Raw genomic sequence first — 26,202 nt, forward strand, 5'->3', positions numbered from 1 at the left:
TCTAGTTCTGTTCTAGTTCTGTTCTAGTTCTGTTCTAGTTCTGTTCTAGTTCTGTTCTAGTTCTGTTCTAGGTCTGTTCTAGTTCTGTTCTAGGTCTGTTCTAGTTCTATTGTAGTTCTATTCAAGTTATGTTCTAGTTCAATTCTTGTTAAGTTCGTGTTCAGTTATAGTTCTAGTTCAGCTCTGTGTTAGTTTAGTTCAGTTCTTGTTCATTTCTAGCTCAGTTCTATCAATGTTTATATTTCTTCCATTATTTGTTATTAATTCTCACCTTAAACGGTTCACCAGTCCTTAATTTCTTTTGTCTCAACTTATCCAGACTAGGCGGTGCCACCAGCACAACATAGGGTTTCAAATCCGAAGCTCTTAAGAGTTTTAAACTTTGTGGATGTAAGTTGAGAACACATATTTTACCACTGGCCACAACAGTGCGTATGGCTTCCAAAGAAGTGCCTGAAATTTGAATGCAACCAATAAATAATTCCCTTAAATACATTTCTTTTTTTTTGAAGAAAAACTTACCGTAATAAGCCTTTTCATATTCACCATGTTCCACAAAACGACGAGCCAATATGTCGGCCTCAAAGGCCTGACGTGTTATGAAATGATAATCAACGCCGGGCACCTCACCCTCACGACGGGCTCTTGAAGTATCTGAAAAAAGAAAGAGGGTGATATTAAAGTAGGAATTTAATGCAAACGTTATATTTTTTTTTTAAATTTCTAAAGGTTTTGTAAAAAAAAATCCTACTATTTCAAAAGCTAATACTGCGTATTATGTTGTCAAAACTAGTTCAATAGTCAAATCTAATGGAATCAAGTGTTTATTGCTAGGGAAAGTTCAAAATTATTTGTAGGTTAGAAAAATGAAGTTTATTGAGCTTTTAGAAGCTTTTTTTCCATAGAAAAGGTGGATGAGTCCAAATACTAAACTTTACTAGTTGTGGGCTAAATACCTTTTTCCGATTTCTGTTTATTTGCTTTAACTTTGTCCTGAAGTAAATAAAAAACTACAAGGAAAAATTTTGAACTCTTAAAAGTTTTGCGCTAAGTTTTTCTTAATTACAGAGTAATTACTTAAAACTGTAGACTAATGTTTGGAAACTTACGTGGTACTGCAGCAGAAAATCTTTCTGAATCCGCCATTAAACGTTGACGCAATTCATGACGTCCTATATTGGGAGGACCTATAAGAACAATGGGACGTTTGTGAGTGGCACGGGGATAGTACAAGGCAACCTCTTCATAAGTGAGTATTTCCTCGGGTTCTGTTTCATCGGGGGCGGTGGTGGCGTACAAAGGATAACTGTTAGGAGAAGAAGAAAGAAAAGTGAAAACATTAATATCTCCAATACCTACATATCTGTTATATATACTCCGACTTACCCCGCTTCCGAGCTGGCCTTCTTTTTCTTTTTGCGCCCTTTGCGCGCACACAGCAAAGTTGAACCTTTGCTAGCACCCTCTTTGCCGCGATTTTTACCCTGTAATCCGGCCTCTTCGGCAATGGCCAGTTTCATGGTTTCTCTTTGATGCTGGAATGATTGACTAGGTATAAGACCAGCCAAAGTTTGGTCTTCCTCACCCTCTCTATAGGCCTGCCACCAGTTGGGATCTTCTCTCGAGATAACATGCAATACATCGCCCTTTTGAAAGCTAATGCCCAATTCGCGACAAGGTATATACAAATCATCCTCGGGATCATAATCAAAGTGGGCTCTAACATGTAATATAGCATTTTCACGATGTAGGCCGCCACCGGGTGGTGGACTGCCGGCGGGCACTATTAGGAATGTTAGAGTACCCTGCATGGTGCTTAGCAGGGCACACACTTCATTAACGGTCTTGCCTCTTAATTCTTGACCATTTACCTCGAGTATTTCATCGCCTTCGTGTAAAAGACCCGACTTTTCAGCGGCTCCTCCTCTTACTATGCGGCCTATAACCACCGCCTCGCCTTCATTGCGTACAGTGGCTCCCAGGGGTTCAGTCGATTTTTCAATTTGTATAATACGTATATTGTCATTTTGATCGTTTAGTATGCCAAAGCAGGCACTCAGGGGTGGAGAGTCGGGACGACCTGTCGGTTTCATATGAGCATAACCCGTCTGGCCGCCACTGGTAGCATTGTGAGGCGCTACATTGGGTGGCAAAGGCATGGCTCCGCGTTGAGCCAAAGGTGGTGGCACCACTGGTGGAGGCACGGCGGTACCCCTTAAAGAAGCCGACTTGGGTGGTACCGGTAAAGGAGGTGGTGCTGCTGCTGCTACTGTCACATTTGTACCACTGCTAGGCGATAGCGGCGGTTGCGGACTACCCGCACCACTTAAAGTAGGCGATGGTGTACCATCGCAATGTGTGGCCACACGATCGTGTGCCAATAGTAGACCCTCCATTTCATGACTGGTCAGTAAATTGCCCAATTCAATGGCTGAGGCTGAATTGGATTTGGCCAACAGCTCGACAATATCCTTTTGCAATTCCATGGCATTTGTACTGACGGGTTGATTGACTTTGGGTCGTCTACGTTGAAGGACAGCCTGACGGGCTGCTAAAGCATGAGCCACTCCCGGATTGGAGAGTATATTGTGGGCGGCCGACACTCGGCCGGCGAGTGTGGTCATGCCATTTTTGGTAAGTTGAGATTGTAGACGTGTCAGGGCGGCTATAAGATCACCATAACCTTAAGAATTCAAACAAAAAGAAACAATTCAATTTTAGTTTTATACACAACAAAAAAGCTTATAAAAGCTTTTTCAACTTACCCGTTATTTTCTCTGTTGCATCTTCATCTTCAATATAAGCTTCATTTTCCACTCCTACCACCGAACGTTCAGCCGCCACCGGTTGCTGTTGCTGGGCCGTTGACTTATTATCCTGCAAAGCTTTAAGTTTACGTGAGCCCCGTAAACTGGCGCGTAAGAATTCATTTTGTTGGGCAATACGCTCCTCCTCCTCACGGCGTCGTCGTAATTGTTCCTAAAACATAAAAAAAATATAGAAAATTATTTTAAATCCTTTTAAATTTATTTTAAAACTTTTTAATTTGCTTTTAATTATTCCTTTATATAAAACAAAAGCTTTCATCTTAATACAAATTCAAAAAGTTTTCGTTAAATCTTTTTCTTAAGCAATAAAAGTTTACTTTGTTCGTTTGCTTTATCTTTGGGTTCTTTTTTTCTTATTTTTTGTATAAATTATAAATGCAAATCCTATTTAAGGCGACAAAACTATCTGTTAAACAAATTCCTTTTTGTCTTTCATTGATTAAGCTCTTAGGGGTAGAAGAAATGAAAACTTTTATATTCATCTTTTTTTCATTTAAATCTTAATCCGTTAACAATTGTTGTTGTTCGTATTTCTTTAATTTAATTAATTGCATATACAGCAATAACAACAAATTTAATAGAGCAGAAAGAAAGAGAGACTATGTTTTGGCTTTAAGGCACATTTTTTACTTAATAAAGCTTTTTTTATGCACATATGTCACACTATCTATTGATAAAAACCTTATTTTCATAAAAAAGCTTTAATTTTTAAAAAGTTTTTTTTATAAATTTTGTTTAAAAAAAAACTTTTTTTAAAACTTTTATTTTCAAAAAAGCTTTTATTTATTTCCAAAGAACTTCTTTATTTTCAAAAAGTTTTTACTTGTTTTCAAAGAAAGCTTTTATTTAAAATTTGTATATTCAACAAACTTTTTATTTAAAAAGCTTATTTTCAAATAACAGATTTTTCTTATAAAGCATATGTCACACTATCTATTGATAAAAAGCTTATTTTCATAAAAAGCTTTAATTTAAAAAAAATTTATAAAAAGCTTTTGATAAAAGCTTTATTTCAAAAATAAAATTTAATAAAAAAGCTTATTAAAAAAAAAACTTTTCATAAAAAGATTAATAAAAAGCTTATTATCAAAAAGCTTTCTTTAAAAAACTTTTAACAAAAACTTAAAAAAAACTTAAAAAAGCTTACTTTCAAAAAAGCTGTCAATAAAAAGCTGATTTTCATAACAGCTTTTGTTAAACTTTGTTGTTTTCGCAAAAACTCTTCTATAACTAGCTTGTTTTCATAAAAGCTTCCAGTAATAAAGCCTTTTTCCATAAAAGCTTTCTTTAAAAAAGTTGTTTTCATAAAAGCTTTTAGTAAAAATAGACTTTTTAAATAAAAGCTTTAGGTAAAAAAGCACATTTTAATAAAAGCTTGTTTTTAGCGAAAGCTTTTGGGAAATAAGGTTATTTTTATTAAAGCTTTTGGTAAAGAAGCTTATTTCACAAAAACTTTTTATAAATAAGCTTATTATCAAAAAGCTTTTGGTAAAGAAGGTTATTTTTATTAAAGCTCTTGGTAAAGAAGGTTATTTTTATTAAAGCTTTTGGTTAAGAAACTTATTTCTTAAAAACTTTTTTATAAATAAGCTTATTATCAAAAAGCTTTTATAAAGATGCTTATTTTCATAATATATTTCTGTGTAAAAGCTGATTTAGAAAAAAATAAACTTATTATCAAAAAAGCTTTTTATAAAGAAACTTATTTTTAACATATTTGGGAGAAAAAAACTAGTTTTCATAAGAGCTTTTGGAAAAAAGCTAATTTTCACAAAAAATTTATTAAAAAAGTATGTTTTCATAAAAGATTTAGAAAGATAAAAGTTTGATTTCATAAAAGCTTTTGATAAAAAAGTTTATTTCATAAAAGTTTTTGATAAAAAAAATCATTTTTATAAAAGCTTTTAATAAAAAAAGGAAATTTTCTTAAAAACTTTTGGCAAAAAATTTGGCTTTCATAAAAGGTTTTAACAAATAAGCTTTTTTTATGAACTTTTTTTTTTAACGAAATTATTGTTTTCACAAACAATATCGCAAAAAACAACATTTGTATGTAATTTTTTTACAAAAATTAGAAAAGCTTTCAACAAAAAAAGCTCAGCTGGTTTGAATTTCATTATAAAATAACCACTTAATATACTCAACCATTAGTTACACTTAATGAGGTCAAATATGGCCTAACAGGTTAGACTGTACCTAACGACGCCGTTCTCCAGCCTAAAGCTTTTGTAATAGTTCTTCTAGTTGTTGCAAATTAACACAAAAGAATAGTGTCATTTTAAATGCCTATATGTTGGCTGCATTAGAAAAATTATAGAAAAATAAGAATTTCTTTTCTATTTTTTTCTGTTAAGCGTCAAATAAGTAGGAATGAAAAGGTTTATGTGTTGACAATTTAGAAACCTGTCAAGTGTTATTAAAATCGACAACAACACTAAATGTTCTGTCAATCATAAACTAAATGGATACATAAGAACATTTTTTTTTCTTCTAAACGACAACAAAAGGCGGTTAGATTTTTTATTTGTTTAAAGGTTTTAAAAAATTTTAGTTTTTTTGCTGTTGCAGTTGTAGGATTATGTTGGTGGAGGGTTGGGGGATGGGTTGTTTTGTAGTCTGCATATGACAAGTTAATTTTTCTTTTTGTTATTGTTTTCTTGCTAAACAAAAAGTATGTCAAATAACATATTTATTGGAATTTATTTTTCTGTATAAGATGCAACACTACAATGTGTGTAAAAGCTTTTAAGGGGTTTTGCAAAACTGTAAAGGTTACAAGGACGTTTCACTAATAATATTAATTAAGTTCATTTGAGATGAAAATTCAATGAATATAAACGATATTATAAAAAATGAAACAAAGTCGTACGATATTAAAAAAATGAAATCAAAAAAGCTTGTTGTCATAAAAGCTTCCATTAAAAAATTATTGTTTACTTAAAAAAATTTCATAAGAGTTATGGTAAAATAATGGATTTCATTGATTGATTAAAACTTTTGATAAAAAAGCTAGATTTTTTTTAAACTCTGCTAATAAGATTGATTTTATAAAGCTTTTTCATAACAAAATCTTGATTTACTAAAATCTTTTGATAAAAAAAGTTTAATCTCATTAAAGCTGAAATTTCATTTCATAAAAGCTTTTGGTAACAAGTTTAAAATTATAAAAGATTTTGGTAAAAATATTACGATTTCATAAAATCTTGCGATAAAAAGGTTTAAATTCTCTAAAGCTTTTGATAAATAGGCTAAAGTTCATAAAAGCTTTTGCTAAAAATGAATAATTTCATAAAAACATTAAAAAAGATTGATTTTATTAAAGCTTTAGATAAAAAGCTTAAGCTTTTGTTACAAACACTTGATCTTTTAAAATCTTTTAATAAAAATTTTAATATTATAAGAAAAAATTAAGAAAAAAGCTTTATTACACAAAAGCTTTTAGTAAAAAGTTTTTATTTTACATAAAAGCATTGCTGAAAAAGCCAGATTTTATAAAAGCTTTTAAAATATTTTTTTACATAAAAGTTCTGCTCAAAAAGCTTTATTTAATAAAAACTTTACATTTAAATGTTGACTTCATTAAAAAGTTAATAAAAAAGCTCGGCTTTATAAAAGCTTTGGGTAAAAGCTCTATTTTAGAAAAAGCCTTTGGTAGGAATGCTTGATTTCATAAACATTTTTGACAAAAGAGCTTGATTTCATAAAAGCTTTTTGATAAAAAAAGCTTGATTTCATAAAAGCTTTTAATAAAAAAGCTCGATTTCACAAAAAATTTTCGACAAAAAAGCTTGATTTCATAAAAGCTTTTGGTAAAAAAAAACTCGATTTCATAAAGTCTTTTGGCAAAAACTTGATTTCATAAAAACTTTTGACGAAAAACTTGACTTCATAAAAGCTTTTGATAATAAAAGCTTGACTTCATAAAAGCTTTTACTAAAAAAGCTTGATTTTATAGAAGCTTTTGACAAAATAGCTTGATTTCATAAAAGCTTTTGATAGAAAAGCTTAATTTTATAAAAGCTTTTGACAAAAAAGCTTAATTTCATAGAAGCTTTTGAAAAAAAAGCTTAATTTTATAAAAGCTTTTAACAAAAAAGCTTAATTTTATAAAAGCTTTTGACAAAAAAGCTTAATTTCATAGAAGTTTTTGATAAAAAGCTTGCTTTTACAAAAGCTTTTAACAAAACTTCTTTTTGTTACAAAATTTTCTATCAAAAACTTTTGATTACATAAAAGCTTTCATAGAAAATTCTTAACAAGTTAAATTAATATCTTTCCCACGAAACTTGACCCACTTTTTTATAAAAAAGAAATTCTTTTTAAGTTAAACAAACATTTTTTTTTTTGAGGAACTACCAGAAATTATCAAATTTTTCTACCAGCTGATAAGAATTTTTTTGAGTTTTTTTTTTGCTTAAATTACAAAATCATATTTACGTCATGTCAAAAATAACTTCATAATAATTTATTGCTGATTTTTATATTTCAATTCGAGTTTAAACAGCAACAACAATTTGTTAAATATATTATCACCTTTAACTTGAACAGCAAAAAAAAAAAAAGTAATTTGTGTAAAATTATATTTTGATGAGATCATCAGTATACAATTTTTATAAACAAATTTTCACTTAACAAAACAGACCTTGCAGCAAATGCGTTTTTATTGAAAAAAATATACTTATTCAGATAAAAGTTATAGTAACAGGGTTCAGATAACGGTTCCTTTCTTAAAAATGAAATAAAACATCAACAATTTTAAAAACTTCAAAAAGTTATTAAAACATTAAGCTTTTAAACATAAAAGCTTTATTATTAAAAGCTTTTATATTAAGCTTTTATTTAAACTTTAGTAGCTTTTAAAATCCTAAAATACAACAAAGTTAAAAGCTTTTTAAATCCATTAACAAAAAATAAAAAAATTACAGTAATGCTCAGGTTTCGTGTTTGACAGATTGCCTTGTTTTAAAGGATATTATAACATTTTATACATCATTGGAAAGGAAATTGTGTCTATTTTTCAAATATATAAAAATAATTTCATTTTTATAAAATTTCTAAAAGAAATTTTGTTATAATTATCAAATTTAATATTTTGTTAAAATTTTCACTCAGTGGTCTTTGTATGCGATTGTTTTCTTTATAAATGAAATAAATCAGACATATCATATATCATTGGAAAGGAAATTATATCTACTTTTTGAATATATAAAAATAACTTCATTTTTATAAAATTTCTAAAAGAAATTTTGTTAAAATTATCAAAATTATAATATTTTGTTAAAATTTTTACTCAGTGGTCTTTGTATGCAATTGTTTTCTTTGTAAATGAAATGAATCAGACAAATTATATATCAATGGAAAGGAAATTGTGTCTACTTTTTAAATATATACAAATATTTTCATTTTTATAAAATTTCTAAAAGAAATTTTGATAAAAACTACAAAATTATAATAAAATTAAGATTTGAATTAATGATCTTTGTATGTAATCATATAACTTATAAATCAAATCAATCAGATATATTATACATTACTGGAAAGGAAATTGTGACTACTTTTTGAATATATCTAAATAATTTAATTTTTATAAAATCTCTAAAAGAAATTATGTTAAAAACTGCAAAATTATAAAAAAAGATAAATATTTGTAAAGTTTTTTTTAAAGAATGTTAACTTTGGCCCACTGTAGCGCTGTCTGCGTTAAAATTTATGAAATATTTCTTTAATATTCTGAAAGCCTAACATGTTCTTTAGTATAAAGCGAAATTTTGTTTAAATCGGTTGAATTTTTATAAAAATTTGTTTAATATTTATAAAGTTTTAAATGAATTATGATTTGTTTAAATAATGTTAATTTTGGTCCACTGTAGCACAGTCTGTTTAAAAATTTATGCAATTTTTCTTCAATATTCTGAAAGCTTAACATGTTTTTTATTAAAAAGCGAAATTTTGTTTAAATCGGATGAGTTTTTATTAAAATTTGTTAATTATTTATAAAGTTTTAAATGAATTATGTTTTTTTTTAAATAACGTTAACTTTGACCCACTGTAGCCCTGTTTGTGTTAAAATTTATGAAATTTTTCTTCAATATTCTGAAAGCTTAACATGTCCTTTATTATAAAGCGAAATTTTGTTTGAATCGGTTAAGGTTTTATTAAATTTTTTCAATATTTGTAAAGTTTAAAATGAAGTATAATTTGTTAGGATTGTGTTACCTTTGACCCACTGTAATGTAAGGGGATTGAAATTTTTTCATAATTTTGTTAAAATATTCTGCAAGCTAAACTTATCCCCTGTCAGCTAATATAGATTTTGTGTAAAATGGTTAAGTAGTTTAGAAGTTCTACTTAGTTTAAGGTAACACTTTTAGAAATTGCACTTACTTATATTTTAACTACTGTAGCGCCCTCTGTATTATGAAATATGAAGTATTTCATTGATATCCTAAAAGCTTAACATGTTTATTATAGTTATGCAAAATTTTGTCTAAATCGGTTAAGTTTTTATTAAAATTTGTTTAATATTTGTAAAGTTTTAAATTAAGTGTATTTTGTTAAGAGGGTGTTACCTTTGGCCCACTGTACTCTTAAGGGAGTAAAAAATATTTTGATTTTTTACAAATATTCTGAAAGTTAATGTTGTTCTCTATTAGTCCATATAAGATTTGCTTAAAACATTTGATTGTTTCAGAAGTTATGCTTAATTTAAGAAAACACTTTTTATAAATATTTACCAAAACATTTTGTTATTTGATCAATTTAGCATTTTTTTTGAAGTGAATACCCTTAATATTTTTATTAAATCTGGTTTTTGATTTTGTCTAGTGAAAAATAAAAACCACTTGCCTGTTGTTGTTTCAAATACTGGGAACGTGTTATGGGAACACCCCTTTTCAATTGAGAAGAATTTCTACGCACAAAATATTGCTGCGATTGCTGTTGAGAAACAGCAGAAGGTAGAGTTTGTTGATGTTGCAGGTTTTGTAATTGTTGTTGTTCATTATTATTATTAGTTGTTAATGATAATTGTTGCATTTCAAATGCATTTATTGTTGTTGTTGTTGTTGTTGTTGGATATAATGCATTATTAATATCACTATCTAGTAATTCTACTAGTTTAACATTATTATCATCATTATTATTAATATTATTGTTGGTGTTGTTGTTATTATTAATATTGGCACTTTTGTTGTTGTTATTATGATTATTGTTTAAAACACTACAATTATTATTATTATTTTCCATAATGGCAGTTGTTGTTATACAGTTAGCATTATTATTATTATTGTAACCCTTACAGTTGTCATTGTTTGCTGCAACTGCTGTTAAAGCTGTGCTGGAGTTTATTTTAAATGCTGCTGTTGCTGCTGCATTTGTTTTATTGTTGTTGTTGTTGTTCTCTATTAAATCTAGTCCATGCAAATTGACACCCTCAGTTGTGTCTTCATTATTATTATTATTAATATTTTGTATGGCGTTAGTATTTAAATTGTTAAAGTTATCGCCTAAACATAAATTTGTTTGATTTGTCACATTAATTAATTGTTGCTGTTGCTGATTTGGCACATTGTTTGCTGTTGTTGCTGCTGTTAGGGGTGCGCTGGCGGCATCCAATGTTATGCTTAAGGTGGAGACCACCATTTTTTGTTTGTTGTTTTTTGTTGATTTTAAACAAATTTTGAAATGTCTTTAAGATTTATCACAATAGGGGACCTTTGAGTTAAATATTTAAAAAAAATGCTTAAAGTTGGCTACAAACTTTTCGATGTAACTTGCAAGAAACTGCACCGATCAAAACAAAATTTGCAAGATCCATAGACGACATGGTAAGCTTTCAAAATCATGTCTTATAAAAAGAAAAGTTTTAACATAGCGAAAATTATCAAGTTTCAAAGTTGACCACTTTTGTTTTAGTAAAATGGTTTTTTTAAAGCTTTGAATATAGCTTTGAGCAAAGGTCAGGTTGTACTTATTATATATCATTGGAAAGCTTAATGTGTCTACTTTACAAATATGAGAGCTTTTTTTAATTTAGAAAGAAAACCTAGAACACTTTTAGCTAAAATTCGGAAATTTTTTGATTTCAAAATTTTCATTTAAGTAAAGAGGTTTATTAAGAGCTTTTAATATAGCTTTGGGCAAAGGTCAGGTTATACTTTTTATATATCATAGGAAAGCTTAATGTGTCTACTTTACACATATATAAATACTTTTTCATTTAGAAAGAAAACCTAGAACACTTTTATGTAAAAATAGCAAAAATTTTGATTACAAAATTTTTATTTTAGTAAAGAGGTTTATTAAGAGCTTTCAATAGAGCTTTGGTTAACGGTCAGATCATACTTATTATATATCACTGGAAAGCTTAAGGTGTCTACTTTACAAATATGTAAATATTTTTTAATTTAGAAAGAAAACCTAAAACACTTTTAGGTAAAATTCCAAATATTTTTGATTCCAAAATTTTTGTTTTACTAAAGAGGGTTATGTGGAGCTTTTAATATAGCTTTGGCTAATGGTAAGATTATACTTATTATACATCACTGGAAAGCTTAATGTGTCTACTTTACAAATATATAAATCTTTTTTAATTTAGAAAGGAAAACTCAAAGACTTTTAGCTAATATTTGGAAAATTGTTGATTCCAAAATTTTTTATTTCAGTAAAGAGTTTTATTTAGAGCTTTGGATACAGCTTTTGGAAATATTCTGATCATAGTTATTATATATCATTGGAAAGCTTAAGATGTCTACTTTACGAATATGTAAGCCCTTTTTATTTAGAAAGAAAACCTAGAGCACTTTTAGCTAACACTCGGAAAATTGTTGATTCCAAAATTTAGCAAAAATATTTACATAGAGCTTTTAATAAAGCTTTTTTCTACTTATTGTATATCATAGAATAGCTTATAAAGTGTATTTTTTGAAAATTATTATTACTTTACATTTAAGTTATTTATTGTAATTTTTTTTATTGTTGTTTATTGCAATTGTTTAAAGGTTTTCATAACTTTTTGTTTGTCTTTTAAAGTACTTTCCTGTTTGAATAGTTATTATTCTTTAATTTTTTTTTTGTTAGTAAACTTTTTTTCCGTTCTACTACCTACAATTGACAGTACGTGTTTGGCATTAAATTACCAATAATATGTTTTGTTCGAAAACAAAATTATTATTATGAAAAAAATGTTTTTTTCTGCTTTAAGTTTAATTTTTTTTTTTTGCGTGAGTCATGTTGTAAAAAAGGGGAATTTAAGTTTTTTTTAGAAAAGTTAAAGATTTTTTGTTTATTTAAACAATTATGATAATTATGCAATATTTTTTTTTTTTGGGTGTTAAATTGTTAAATATTTTGTTTAAATATAAAAATTTGATGTTGTTAAGTTTAATTTAAATAATAAATATAAATTGTCATTTGTTATTAATTTTTAGAAATTTTTAACTTAAATAAAAGTAGTTGTTGTTGTTTAATAGTAAATTAAATTTAAAAGTTCTATCTTTAGTTTTAACAAAGTTATGAGATTTTAAAAAAATTTAGTTTTTTGAAAAAAATATGTTTGAAAATTTTTGTTTTTAATAAAAACTTTTCTTAGAAATTTATAAATTTTTTTGAAATTTTTGTGATTTTAATGAAAGTAGATGATGAAACCTTTTTATTAATAAAATTTTGTAAAAATTGCTAAATTTTTACAAAAGTTATGGAAATTTCAAAAAATTGCTTTTTTAAAAAATTTTGCTAAAAAAATCTAAAGCCAATTAAATGAAAGTTAATTATTTAAAAATAAAAAAATTGCTATCATTAGCTTAAGTTTTATAAATGTTATAAAACTTTAAAACAAACACTTTTTTCAATACTTAATGTCTGTTAACGTGAGATCTTAAGTTAAAGATTTCTTAAGCTATTAAAGCAAATTTTAATAAAATTAGTGAAATTTTCTTTTTAACTTCTTTGTTTATAATTTTATTTAAATTAAATAAATTGTTGTTGTTATTTTTATTTTTACAAATTTTAAATTTGTGCTCAATTTTAATTAATTTCACTTGAAATTTTTATAAACATGTCCGTCTGTCCGTCCGTCCGTCCATCCATTCAACTACACACATTTAAATTTTAAGCTTTAAATGTACATAATAAAATTTTTCCAAAACAATGACATTTAAACAAATTAAAACAACAACAACAATAATAATAAAAATATATATACAAAAAATTCTTACGTCTTTTTTTTTCAAACAAAATATAAAATTTTTATTTGTGAAAAAAGCACGAATACGTGTTTTGGTTCATTTATATTATATATGTATATATTTACTCTAAACTAGTGGTAAATATATGGGGAAATACTCGAGTAACATAGCTAACGAATTGAACTGATAATGTTTGAAAAAACAAAAAAAAAAGATTTTTTAATTAAAAACAAATTTTTTAAAGAATTTTCCATATTTTAAACAAATTTGGCATTTTTGTTATCATAGAGGATGACTAATTTTTGTTGAAATAAAATGTTAATAAATTATTTATAAAGTTACCTCAATTTTAAACAATATATAAATCGTAAAATATCCATAAACTTTAAAAATAAACAAAAATTTTAAGAATAAACAAAGCAAATTTTTCAATACTTTAACATTCTCAAAGAAAAGTGTTGCCAATTTTGAATAATTTTTAAAAAAATTATTCATTTTATACTTCCCTATAATCTAAGTTGCCAAAAATTTGCAATTAAAACCAAATTTTCTTTCAATTTAACATTTTTTCCTAAAAAGGTGTTGCCAACTTTAAAGAATTTTTTTGAAAATGTATTCATTTCATTCTTATCTATAATCTAAATCGCCCAAAATTTGCAATTAAATTAAATTTTTCTTAAAATTTCAGGTTTTCTTAAAAAAAGTGTTGCCAACTTTTACTTAAAACTTGCCAATTTTTAACTTAAATCAACCTCAATAACTTACTCTTAACAAATTCTAATGAAAGACTAAGAAGAATTTTAGTCAAATTTTATAACTTTTCTCAAAAAAGTGTTGCCAACTTTAAAGAATTTTTCGAAAATTTCTTCATTTAATTCTTTATTATAACCTTAAACCCCTTACATTTGCAATTATACTCAGTTTTTCTTTAAATTTCATATTTTCTTAAAAAAGTGTTGCCAACTTTTACTTAAAACATAATAATTTTTTGGTTAAACCATCCTTAATCAGTTACTCTTAACGAATTCTAACAAAAAACACAAAACGTTAGGCAATTTTTAAAAATTTTCTTAAAAAAGTGTTGCCAACTTTAAAGAATTTTTCGAAAATTTATTCATTTTATTTATCACTATAACTATAACCCCTAAAATTAGCAATTTAACCAAATTTTTCTTTAAATTTCAAATTTTCTTAAAAAAAGTGTTGCCAACTTTTCTTTAAAATATGTTAAATTTTACCTTAAATCAACCCTTACAGCAGAATTCTAATAAAAAACTAAACATTTTAGTTAAATTTTTAAATTTTTCATAAAAAAGTGTTGCCAACTCTATAACAAATTTAATTAAAGCGTTAATTTTTTACTTTGAAATAAACTTTATAACTAATCAACTTAACTTTATAACTAATCAAAAAAAAAAAACTAAAAATTTTAGCCAAATGTTCAAAATTTTCTCAAAAACGTGTTGCCAACCTTTTCAGAATTTATTCAAAAACAGGTTCAATTGTTGCTTGAAACGAATTCCTAGTTCTTGGGACCATTTCTTGCTACTTAAAGCTATGATTTTTAACGAAATTTAGAAATTTTCTCGAAAAGTGTTGCCAACTTTTAATGAAAAACGTTTAATATTCAACTAAAAACGATTTTTAGGTGATTTTTTTATGACATTTTGAAAGAATTTACCACATAAGTTAAACTTTTCCTTTAATTTTTTAAATTAAACAGGAAAGTTTTAATAGAAATATAAAATGTTTACATCTTTATGCTTTTAATATTTATTTTCAAAATCTTAACAAAATTGTGCAAAAAAAAAAAAAAAAATTATTTTTCACATTTAAAAAACAAATCTATTAAGAGTTGCCAATTTAAAAAAGACTTAATTTGTCAAATTTGAAACTTTTCTTAATTAATTTATAAGGAATTTAACTTTTATTTTAGACTTCTACAAAGTTATGGGAATATTGAATCAAAAAAAGTGTTGCCAACTTTTTAACATTTAAAAAAATATGACAAAATGTAAATGAAAAATTTACTTTTTTTTAAACGAGTTTTATCTAAATTGTTTTTAAAATCTTGAAAAATTGTTTTCTTTTTTATCGAAAACTAAACTTTTTGCTTAATAGCGTTGCCAATTTACTATTTTTTATGAAAAATTGTGTTTTAATGGCGTATTTTGAGTGAGTTTTTGTTGTCTTTATTTAAGCCTTAAATCTCCTTGTTTTTAAACATTTTATCTGGGTAGTGTTACCATTTTCACAAAAAAGTGTTGCCAACTTTGAAAAAAAAAAAATAAAATTTAGCTAAATTGCTTTCTTTATAATATTTTTAATGTTATTATGTCTTGTTCACTTTAAATTGTGTTAAATTATGATTTAAAAAAAAGTGTTGCCAACTAGAAACATTTTTTAATTTTGTTTGAATTTTTTTAGATTTTTTGTATGTTTTTTGTTATTTCTTTTTTAAATTATGAAAAATTATGAATTTTTTAGAAAAGTGTTACCAACTTTAATTTTTTTTGTTTAATTTAATAAAAAAAATCATATTTTTTAAGGAGTGTTGCCATCTTTTTAATATTTTTTTTTTAAGTTTTGTTTGAAATTTATGGAAATTATAAGGAATTTATTAAGTGTTTTTAGAAACTGTTTTAAAAATTATATTATTTATTGAAGAGATGCCAATTTTTTACTGCTTTTTCTTTGGAAATTAAATTTGTTGCTAATTTTTGATTTAAACTTTTAATATTTTTTCTTTATATCTTTTTATATTTAATATTATATTCACTTTTTTATCTTTTAACAATAATTTCCATTTACAACTTTAAAATATTTCTCTATTTTAATTCTTTAAATTATTTAATTATTTCAATAAATATTCTGTTTTTTAACATTTTCCAGTTCATTCACTCGTACATATTTCGTTTTTTTTTTTAAATTCATTTCATAACAATCACTTTAAAAGGAATTCACAAACATGACTGACGTTTACATTATGTTAGCAGGAGGTATGAACACTTTACATTTAAAACTCTACTACTACTCCCCCTCATACCTTTATTTTTCTATAGAATTATTTTAAAATAAACATTCTTTTTTTCAAATGTAATTCTTTGTAATTTGTTTATTTTTTTAATATAATTTTCGTAACTCGTTATTTATTTAAAAATTTCGTTTTTTTCCACCGTGTTTTTTTTTTTTTTTTTTTGCGTTTTAAAAATGTTTTGTTTGGCCAAAACAACAAACGTAAACTGATTTACCTAAAACCGTCGATTGGTTGGGTTTGGTTAGTTGGTTACACTTGCACTCACCACTACGTCAACAGCAAGCAAAAGCAACAACAACGACAATAGCAATATTACATTGCAGAGTACTTTATTTGTATTTTTGAGTATTGTGAGTTTTTGTTACTCTTCTTTTCTCTGTTTTTGTTTTGGTCTTTGACGGGGTTGGAAAATTTAGTATTATTGTACTTTTTGCTAAAGTCTAAAGTCTAGGAGACAGATTGGCAAAGACTTATCCATGGAGTGTTCAATAGAGTAGTCCAAAGAATAGTTAGTAGTGTAGTCAAGAGATTAGTAAATAGGTTAGACAATACTAGTCAATAGTTCAGTCTATGGACTAATCAATAATTAATAGACTAGCTAATAGATTAGTCAATAGATTAGTCAATAGACTAATCAATAGACTAGTTAAATGTCTAGTCAATAGACTAGTTAATAGTTTAGTCTATAGACTAATCAATAGTCAATAGACTAGTCAAAAGCCTAGTCTATAGACTAATCAATAGTTAATAGACTAGCTTGATTTTAAACTAGAGCTAACCTTTAGCTCTTAAACTAATCGAAAGTCTAGTTTGAACGAAAGTTCAGAGTCTAGTTTGTAGACTAGTCTATAGTGTAATTTGTAGACTTATCTACAGTCTAGTTTGTAGATTAATCTAAAGTCTAGTTCATAGTCTAGTTTGCGGACTTGTCTACAGTCTAGTTTGTAGACTAGCCTAATCTAAAGTCTAGTTTGTAGACTAGTCTAATGTCGAGTTTTTAGACTAATCTAAAGTCTAGTTTATAGACCAGTCTAAAGTCTTGTTTATAGACTAGTATATAATCCAGTTTATAGAATAGTCTATATTCTAATTTATAGACTAGTTCACAGTCTTGTTTGTAGACTAGACTAAAGACTAGTTTGTAGACGAGTCTAAAGTCTAGCTCTTTGTTTAGACTATAGTCTAGTTGGTAGACTAGTCTAAAGTCTAGTTTGTAGACTAGTGTTAAGTCTAGTTTGTAGACTAGTCTAAAGTCTAGTTTTTAGACTAGTTCATAGTCTAGTTAATAGACTAGTCTAAAGTCTAGCTTGTAGACTAATCTGAAGCCTAGTTTAAAGTTTATTTCATAGTCTACTTTGCGCACTTGTCTATAGTCTAGTTTGTAGGCTATTCTAATCTAAAGTCTAGTTTGTAGACTAGTCTAATGACGAGTTTTTAGACTAATCTAAAGTCTAGTTTGTAGACCAGTCTAAAGTCTTGTTTATAGACTAGTATATAGTCTAGTTTATAGAATAGTCTACATTCTAGTTTGTAGACTAGTTCATAGTCTTGTTTGTAGACTAGACTAAAGACTAGTTTGTAGACGAGTCTAAAGTCTAGCTCTTAATTTAGTCTAAAGTCTAGTTGGTAGACTAGTCTAAAGGCTAGTTTGTCGATTAGTCTAAAGTCTAGTTTGTAGACTAGTGTTTAGTCTAGTTTGTAGACTAGTCTAAAGTCTAATTTTTAGACTAGTTCATAGTCTAGTTTATAGACTAGTCTAAAGTCTAGTTCGTAGATTAGTTCATAGTCTAGTTCGTAGATTAGTTCATAGTCTTGTTTGTAGACTAGTCTAGTTTGTAGACTAGTCCATAGGCTTGCTAAATAGTCAACTTTTTGCAGAAATGTACTTAAGTACATTTCAAAACTCCAACTATCCATGTCTGGCCACTAAAACAAACGTTAACAAAGATAAGAGGGTAATATCATTGTCGGCGACGCCGTTTTTGTTGTTGTTATGGTACCGTACACAGTTGTTAACCAAATATGTTGGTTGGTAACGCTTAACGCTAAATATTTGTACTGTAATGTGTGTGTGTGTGTTCGTGTAAATGTGTCTACAATTTGTAGGCGATATATCGGATACAATTTGTTCAGAAAACAAACAAAAAAAAATGATTAAAAATATTAAAGAATATAAAATCGTGACAATATCACTTCTAGAATGAGTAAATGGTGAAGGAGTACAACAAAATGACAGGGAAAGAGAGAGAGAGTTATACAAAAACAAAGAGTTTAAGGGAAATTTAGAGAAAAAATTTGCCGTTTTTTAGTTTGTTAAAGGTGAATATGGAGAGAGAGTTTGACAAAGAAAGAAAATTGACCATATTTGTTTTAAATGGGTTAATAGTATTAACAATTTTAAATTAAAATTGCCAAAATTTTAAACATTTTAATAAAAAACGAAAAGTAAAACATTTTTAAATAGAAAACACTTTAAAATTCTTTATTAAGATAAACATAAGAAAGAGTTAGAGAGAAACAGAGAGAGAGGCTAAATCTTAAGAGTGCTGGAGTAAACTTAAACATATTGTATATCAAATTAAAGGAAATTAGGTGTACTTTCAAAACATGTACAAAAAATTAATATTCAAAGAAGAGATTTTAAAGAATTTTAAACAAAACCTCAGCCAGATAAAAAGTTTTTAAAATTACCCCTTTTTAGGAAAATTTTCTATTTTGAAAGCCCTTAACTTAGGTTTTACTTAAAGGATTTTCTTTTCTTATAATATTATGAAAGCACCACATTGGCTTTATCTATATGCTGATATTTATCAGACACGTTTAAAAATTTCAGAAGTTATATTCACTTTAGTGAATATAATCCAATTTGTTCCGTTTTTAAAAAGTGTTTGACTTTGTGCGGCTGTAACTTAAGTTGTAATTGAATTTATTAAAACTTTTGACACAATTTGGAAAGCTTATGACTTGATCTTTAAATAAACCCAAATTTATTACAATCGGTTTAAAACTTTCGACATTACTTTCATTTTGGTTTAAATAACGGTTTTAGGACTTTCCAAAAAGTGTTTTGACTTTAAGAGGCTTTAACTTTAGTTCTACTAAAACTTATTAAAACTTTTGACAGAATTTTGTAAAGCTTATGACTTGATCTATAAATAAACCAAAATTCATCTGAATCGGTTTAAAACTTTTGATATTATGTTCATTTTGGTTTAAATAGCGATTTTTGGAATTTTCAAAAAGTGCTTGAGTTTGAAAGGTTGTAACTCCATTTGTATTCAAACTTATTAAAACTTTTGACATGATTTGGAAAGCTTATGGCTTGGTCTCTTGATGTCTCAAAGCTTATAGTGATCGGACAAATAATTCGGAAATTATAGTTGTTTTTATGAAGCCATCCCATTTTTCAGCTTCATTTAACATTTTTTGACTGTTTCAAAAAGTGTTACGAGTTTGTAAGGCTGTAACTATAGTTTTAGTTAAATTTATTAAAACTTTAGACATAGTATGAAAAGCTTATGACTTGATCTATTTATATAAAAAGAGTTCAAGACAATCGCTTAAATTTTTCAGAAGTTATGTTAATTTTTTGTTTTTAGTTCATTTCTTTATCTTTTTAAAAAGTTATGGATTTTGTGAGGCTATAACTTTAGTTTTAGTAGAATTTATTAAAACTTTGGACACAATTTGAAAAGCTTATGACTTGATCTATTTATTTAAAAAAGGTTCAAGAAAATCGCTTAAATATTTCAGAAGTTATGTTAATTTTTTAGCTTCACTGAAAATGTTTTACAGTTTCAAAAAGTGTTGGACTTTGTGAGGCTATAACTTTAGTTTTAAATAAATTTTTGAAAACTTTTTACACTATTTAGAAAGCTTATGACTTGGTCAATTTATAAGAAAAGGTTAAATATTACAGAAGTTGGGAGGTTTTGAAAGTTTGCCTTAAATGCTTAGTTTGCAAGAATTTCTAAAAGGAGGATTTCTTTTAACTTTGTGACTTTCCTAGGTCATTTATCGGAATACCAGGAATCAGTTGGAAGGTTTTGAAGGTCTGCCTTATATATCGGAATAGAAGGAATTATTTATAGATTTTTTCAAAATTTTTCGTTTATTTTTTTAAACAAATTTCTATATTATTTGTTATTTAAAACTTTACTTTAGTTACACACTAATTTAACATGAAAATATATTCAATGTTAATTAGTTTAAACAAAAATTATAATAAATAAACTTGAAAAACTACTTTTTGTAAATAAAAATACGTTTTTTCGAAAAGAAAAAAAAAACACTAATGATAATGAATGAGAAATTTACAACTTGTCGTTAAAAGAAAACCTGTAGTTAATTTAACTAAATTTTAATGAGGAAAAATTTTATAAATTGAACGTGTTTTATTCGTGTTTATAAAACTTTTAAAAAAATTATTTTAATGTTATTGTTATGATTACATAATTTGTTATTAATAAATTGTTTATTTTATAATTTTTTTCTTTTTTTTGAAAATTTATTTCATGAACCTAATTACTCTACTCTAGACTCCCTCTCTTAGTAAATTTATCCCTTATTAATTACTATAATTAACAAATTGTTGTTGTATTCTTTGTTTGTTTACATTTCTGTTTACCTTAGGCAAAGACATTGCAATTGCACTTGTTTAACAATGATTTGGTTATATCCAATTGGTTATATATGCGCCCTTGCTCTCTCGCTCTCTTTAACCCTCTCTGTTATAAAAATGGTTGCCAGGAAGCAGAATTTAAGGGAAATTTTGTGTTATCACCTTTATTTAACATAATGTTAAAGGGATTACATTCATTTGAAATATTCTTAATTTTAAGAAAAATTTAAAATTTCACTTTACCAAAAGTTTTTTTTTTGGAAAATTTCTTTTCTCTATAATTTCAAAACTATTGAAGCGATTTTCCTAAATTTCAGCACATGATTAAACCAAGACATTAGCTTTCAAAATTATATAAAAAGTTTTAATTATATTAAGTATAACTGGACTTACAGCTGCTCAAATTATGACATTTTTGGCCAAGATAATAAAAAAAGATAATAAGCTAAAACCAATCTAACTTTAGAAAAACATAACCGTTTAATACAAAATTTGGTTTATTTGGTTTTGAAATTATATGAAAAGTTTTAATTATGTTGTGTACAACTGGACTTATAGCCTTTCTAATTAAGCCATTTTTCGGGAAGTACAAAAACAGTAAAGGAAAGAACATAGTTTATATATTAGTTAACCGTTTAATATAAAATTTGGTCTACAAATAGATCTAGACTTAAGCCTTCAAATGGCTTCAAAAAGACAAGTGAAAGAGGACTTATTTAGTCCCAAAGTAAGCCACGTTAAGCAGCAGTAAACAGAGATAGTGTTCTAGCCTGTGAGACCTGAGCACATGGGTTTCATTCCCACTAGAGACATTTTTAAGTAAGCGCGCGACAAACCCGAAAAAGCCCTAGATGTATAAGGATTCGATGTAACTTGCATCTTTTCACAAAATATTTTATTAAATAGTAACTAACTAAAAAACTTACTAACTAACTAAATACCTAATTAACTTACTAACTAGTAAACTATCAAAAAGACTTACTAACAAACTGACAAACAAACTAGGTAAATAACTAACTAAACTAACTAATTAATGAACTAACTAACGAACGAACATTCTATGTAACTAATTAACTAACTAGCTAATAAGCTAACTAACTAGCCAACTTACTAGCAAACAAACTAATCAACTAACTTACTAACAAACAAACAAACGAATCAAGTAACTAACTAACAAATAAACAGGAAACAAACTAAACTAACTAGTTAACCACATAAGTAACTGACTAATTAACTAACTAACCAACTTACTAAGCAAGTAACTAGTCAACTAACTAACGGAGTTTACTTACTTAGTAAGTTGACTAGTAAGAAAGTATGTAAGTAAGTAAGTAAGTAAGTAAGTATGTATGTATGTATGTATGTATGTAAATAAGGAAGTAAGTAAATAAGTAAGTAAGTTAGTAAGTAAGTAAGTAAGTAAGTAAGTAAGTAAGTAAGTAAGTAAGTAAGTAAGTAAGTAAGTAAGTAAGTAAGTAAGTAAGTAAGTAAGTAAGTAAGTAAGTAAGTAAGTAAGTAAGTAAGTAAGTAAGTAAGTAATCTATCTATCTATCTATCTATCTATCTATCTATCTATCTATCTATCTATCTATCTATCTATCTATCTATCTATCTATCTATCTATCTATCTATCTATCTATATGTTTGATACATACGTGTTATTATTGATCAATTTAAGGGTCCTGAAAGCTACAGTTAAGAAAATAACCTAATTTAAGTTGCTGTTTAAACTCTTCTTATTTTATGTGAAAAAATGGCATTAAATTCAAAAAATCTCTTAACATAATCAAATTTAAATAATTTACTTTCCCGCTGAAGAAGATTTAGAAAACAGAAACAAACTATAAAAACAAACATATCACACCAACTGACAACTGCATTAATTAACATATGAATGGTAAAAACAAGCAGTCTGTATATTTTAAGGTACTATAACGAACCAGTTCGAAAAAAATGACAAGTTTTAGAAAAATAAAATAAATAAAATTAAATAAAGAAAAAAAAAATACAATATAAATAATAAATAAATAAGCCCTGAAAACCAGTAGCATTGAAATGACGTAGTTTTTTTTTTAAACAAAAAATAAATGCAAGTGATTTGTTTTTTTCACATACTAGTTTTGTTTTTGCAGAATAAAAACAATGACAGAATTAACATTTAAATTTAAATAAAATAATTTTTTACCTTTTATGTTATTCTCTTTATTTCTGTGTTTCTCTCTTTTTTCTCTGTCGTTTAAGGAGTTTCCATAAGATTGCAATTTTTTTAACTCCAAACTTTATTAAATGTCATTTAAACTATATTTTATTCTTTTCCAGATTTTTTTTTTTTTTTTGGACAAAAAATGTCAAAGTTTAAAACTATAGATCTTGGGAGCTTAAAAAAAAAGTTGTTTGTTCTTTTATTGCTGATTCTTTTTCACTATTCACAAACGCTTAACACTTAAGCCGTTGGCCATCAGCAACTAAACGTTGTTTTTTTGTTCTCCATCTCTCACATGTTGACAAATTTTTACACAAAAATGGCAAAAAAGAATCAACAAAATCAAGGGTTTTGTAAGTAATTTTTACAAATCTTTTATAAATCACAAAAAAACGAAAGAATGGAAATATAAATCGAAGTTAAAGACAAAAATTTTGTAATAGTTTACAAGAAATAAAACAAATTATCAAACAAGTCAACTTTTTTAACAAAATTTTCTATAAAATTCATAAAACTTTTCAATCCAAAAGTTTTTTTAAGTAAATCTTTCAAATTTAACAAAAAACAGCGATTTTATTCAAGACACTGCTGCTTAATAACTCTGGCAGCTTATTAAACACTCTACTCAGTGCAAAATCTAAAGCATACCTTAAGGCTTAAGAACTAAAAGTAAATATTCGTTCATAAACTCTTAAATTATCTTTATTTTTTTTAGCAAATTGCTTAACTAAACGCTGTGGCAGCTCTCTAAACACTTTAATCAAAAACTAAAGCATACTTTCAGGCTTACACAATACAATTAAAGAAATAAATGAAAAAGACAATAAAAAAATACAAAAGTTGAAGAAAATTAAACAAAAATAGGAAAACTTTAACAAAAAGGCTTGAAAATTTCACAAGAAATTCTTGAATTTAAAAAAACTTCTTTGAATATCCAAAAAATATATATATTTTTTTTTAAATATTGAAAATATTACCTAAATCTGAAGAAAACATAAAAGAATTGCTAAAATTGAAGTTTGCAACACTCTATCTTGTACTAAATACAATTTACAACATCATTTACTAACGTAAATTCCATTTGCAAGATCACATTCTTAAGTAAATAACATTTGCAAGACCTAATTTTATGATAAACCACCTTTGCAAGACCACTTTTCACATTAATTTGTATTTACAACACTCATTTTCAAAGTAAAACTTATTTGCAAGACCAAAAATTTATATTTTATCAAGAAAATGAACAAAATTCTAATGAAATGCTAAAATTTAAGTTGCAACACCTTTTCTAGTACTAAATAAACTTTGCAACATGATTGGAGGTAATAAAATATATTTGCAAGATCACATTCTTAAGAAAATAGGATTTGCAAGACCTGACATTATGGTAAACTACCTTTGCAAGACCTCTTTGTATAGTTAAAAGCCTTTACAAGATTGCTTTAGTAGTTGAAGTAACTTTGCAAGACCTTTTTTCATAGTACATACACTTTGCAAGTCCACTTTTCACACTAATTTGTCTTTGCAACACCCATTTACAAAGTAAAACTTATATGCAAACCCAAAAATTTATAATTCAAGAAGAAAATTTTGAAAAATTTACTAAAATTTGAAAGAAATAATAATATTTAAGTTTGCAACACCTTTTTTAGAACTAAATAAACTTTGAAACATAATTTACTATAGTTAAACCCATTTGCAAGACCACATTCTTTAGTAAATAAGATTTGCAAGACCTGTTTTTATGGTAAACTACCTTTGCAAGACCTCATTGTATAGTTAAAAGCCTTTACAAGACTGCTTTAGTAGTTAAAGTGACTTTGCAAGACCTTTTTTGATAGTACATACACTTTGCAAGACCACTTTTCACACTAATTTATCCTTTACAATACCCATTTACAAAGAAAAACTTATTTGCAAGACCAAAAACTTATATTTCATAAAGAAAATATTAAAAAAATTATCAAAATTTGAAAGAAACGCTCAAATTTAAGTTTGCAACACCCTTTCTGGTACTTAATAAACTTTGCAACATTATTTACTATAGTTAAAACCATTTTCAAGACCACATTCTATATTAAATAAGATTTGCAAGACCTGTTTTTATAATACACTACCTCTGCAAGATCTTTTTGTATGTGTTAAGAGCCTTCGCAAGGCTATTTCTGTAGTCATAGTGTCTTTGCAAGACCTATGTGTATAGTAAATATACTTTGCAAGACCACTTTTCACACTAAATTGTCTTTACAACATCCATTTACAAAGAAAAACTTATTTACAAGACCTCTGTTTATACTAACTTAACTTTGCAAGACCCCATTTTATAGCAATTATGCCTTGCAAGACCTTAATAAGCATTTGCAAGACCCCTTTTTAGAGGAAATAAGTTTTGCAAGATTCTATTTTAAAGTCTTGTGTCTTTGCAACACCACTTTTCTTGAAAAAAGTTATTTACAAGACCCCTTTTTATACAAAATAATCTTTGCAAGATCTTATTTTATAGCAAATATAACTTAAAAGTATAATTTTAACAGTAAAATAGCTTCGGAATATCATATTTTATACCAATTAGCATTTACAAGACCACTTTTTGGCAGAGACATGTTTTGCAAGATCCTTTACTCTAATAAAATGTCTTTGCAAAACTTTTTTTACAATAAATTGTCATTGAAATACCACATTTCATGCCAAAATATTTGCAAGACTCTTTTAAATTGTTAAGAGACTTTGCAAGACCCTTTTACACAGCAAATACACTTTTACAAGACCAATTTGTATCGTAAACAAGTTTCGCAAGACCTTTGCTATGATAAAGTGCAATATCATAGCAAATGCAATAAAATATGCAATACCGCATTTCATAGCAAATAGTATTTGCAAGACTTTTTTTACATTGTAGAGAGACTTTGCAAGACCCTTTTACATAGCAAATACACTTTACAAGACCAATTTTGTAACTAAACTTAGCAGGACTTTAAATTATAACAATTCGACTTTATAAGATTACTTTCTTTAGTAAATTAACTTTACAAGACCTCTTTGTCTGGGCAAATATGTTTACAAGACTTCCGTCTATAGTAAATCTAAAATGACAATGTTCTCACACTCACCTGATATTTTTTAATACTATCCAACTGCTCGAGTGTGGGTTCCACTATTTGCGCTATCTGTTGAGGAGCCATCGCTATATTGTTGTTGTTGCTGCCCAGAGGCATGCCACGACGATCGGGCAGTTGTGGCGGCTGGGGTGTACGTTCCACACGCACTGTATCACGAGGCGGTGGTACTGGTTTAAGGGAACCATTTAACTTTTTTTGTTAAAAAGAAAT

General features: G+C 26.7%; 1 protein-coding gene across 2 annotated transcripts; it reads right to left on the bottom strand.

Annotated features, from left to right (window-relative positions):
* Positions 1–235: 235 nt before the first annotated feature.
* Positions 236–26,202, bottom strand: LOC111686879 (protein PALS1-like). Of its 2 annotated transcripts, XM_046946447.1 has the most exons (7): positions 16,059–16,103; positions 9,675–10,541; positions 2,766–2,979; positions 1,387–2,683; positions 1,110–1,306; positions 523–654; positions 236–453 (listed from the first exon to the last, which is right to left on the bottom strand). In XM_046946447.1, exons 2-7 carry the CDS (start codon positions 10,467–10,469, stop codon positions 251–253), a joined length of 2,838 nt encoding a protein of 945 aa, XP_046802403.1. In that variant the 5' UTR covers positions 10,470–10,541; positions 16,059–16,103; the 3' UTR covers positions 236–250. The 2 variants fall into 2 exon arrangements, with proteins under 2 accessions (XP_046802403.1, XP_046802404.1); XM_046946448.1 differs by lacking the exons at positions 9,675–10,541; positions 16,059–16,103 and adding an exon at positions 25,984–26,202.

This window comes from Lucilia cuprina, chromosome 3, assembly GCF_022045245.1.
Source record: "Lucilia cuprina isolate Lc7/37 chromosome 3, ASM2204524v1, whole genome shotgun sequence".
Taxonomy (NCBI): domain Eukaryota; kingdom Metazoa; phylum Arthropoda; class Insecta; order Diptera; family Calliphoridae; genus Lucilia; species Lucilia cuprina.

Bases quoted from the DNA above. Each gene is read 5' to 3' on its own strand.
- LOC111686879 (XM_046946447.1), bottom strand. From the start codon at position 10,469: ATGGTGGTCTCCACCTTAAGCATAACATTGGATGCCGCCAGCGCACCC. The intron at 655-1,109 runs GTAAGTTTCCAA...TTCTTTTTTCAG, and splicing joins ATTTTCTGCTGCAGTACCAC to ATACTTCAAGAGCCCGTCGT. The intron at 454-522 runs GTAAGTTTTTCT...TTCAAATTTCAG, and splicing joins ATATGAAAAGGCTTATTACG to GCACTTCTTTGGAAGCCATA.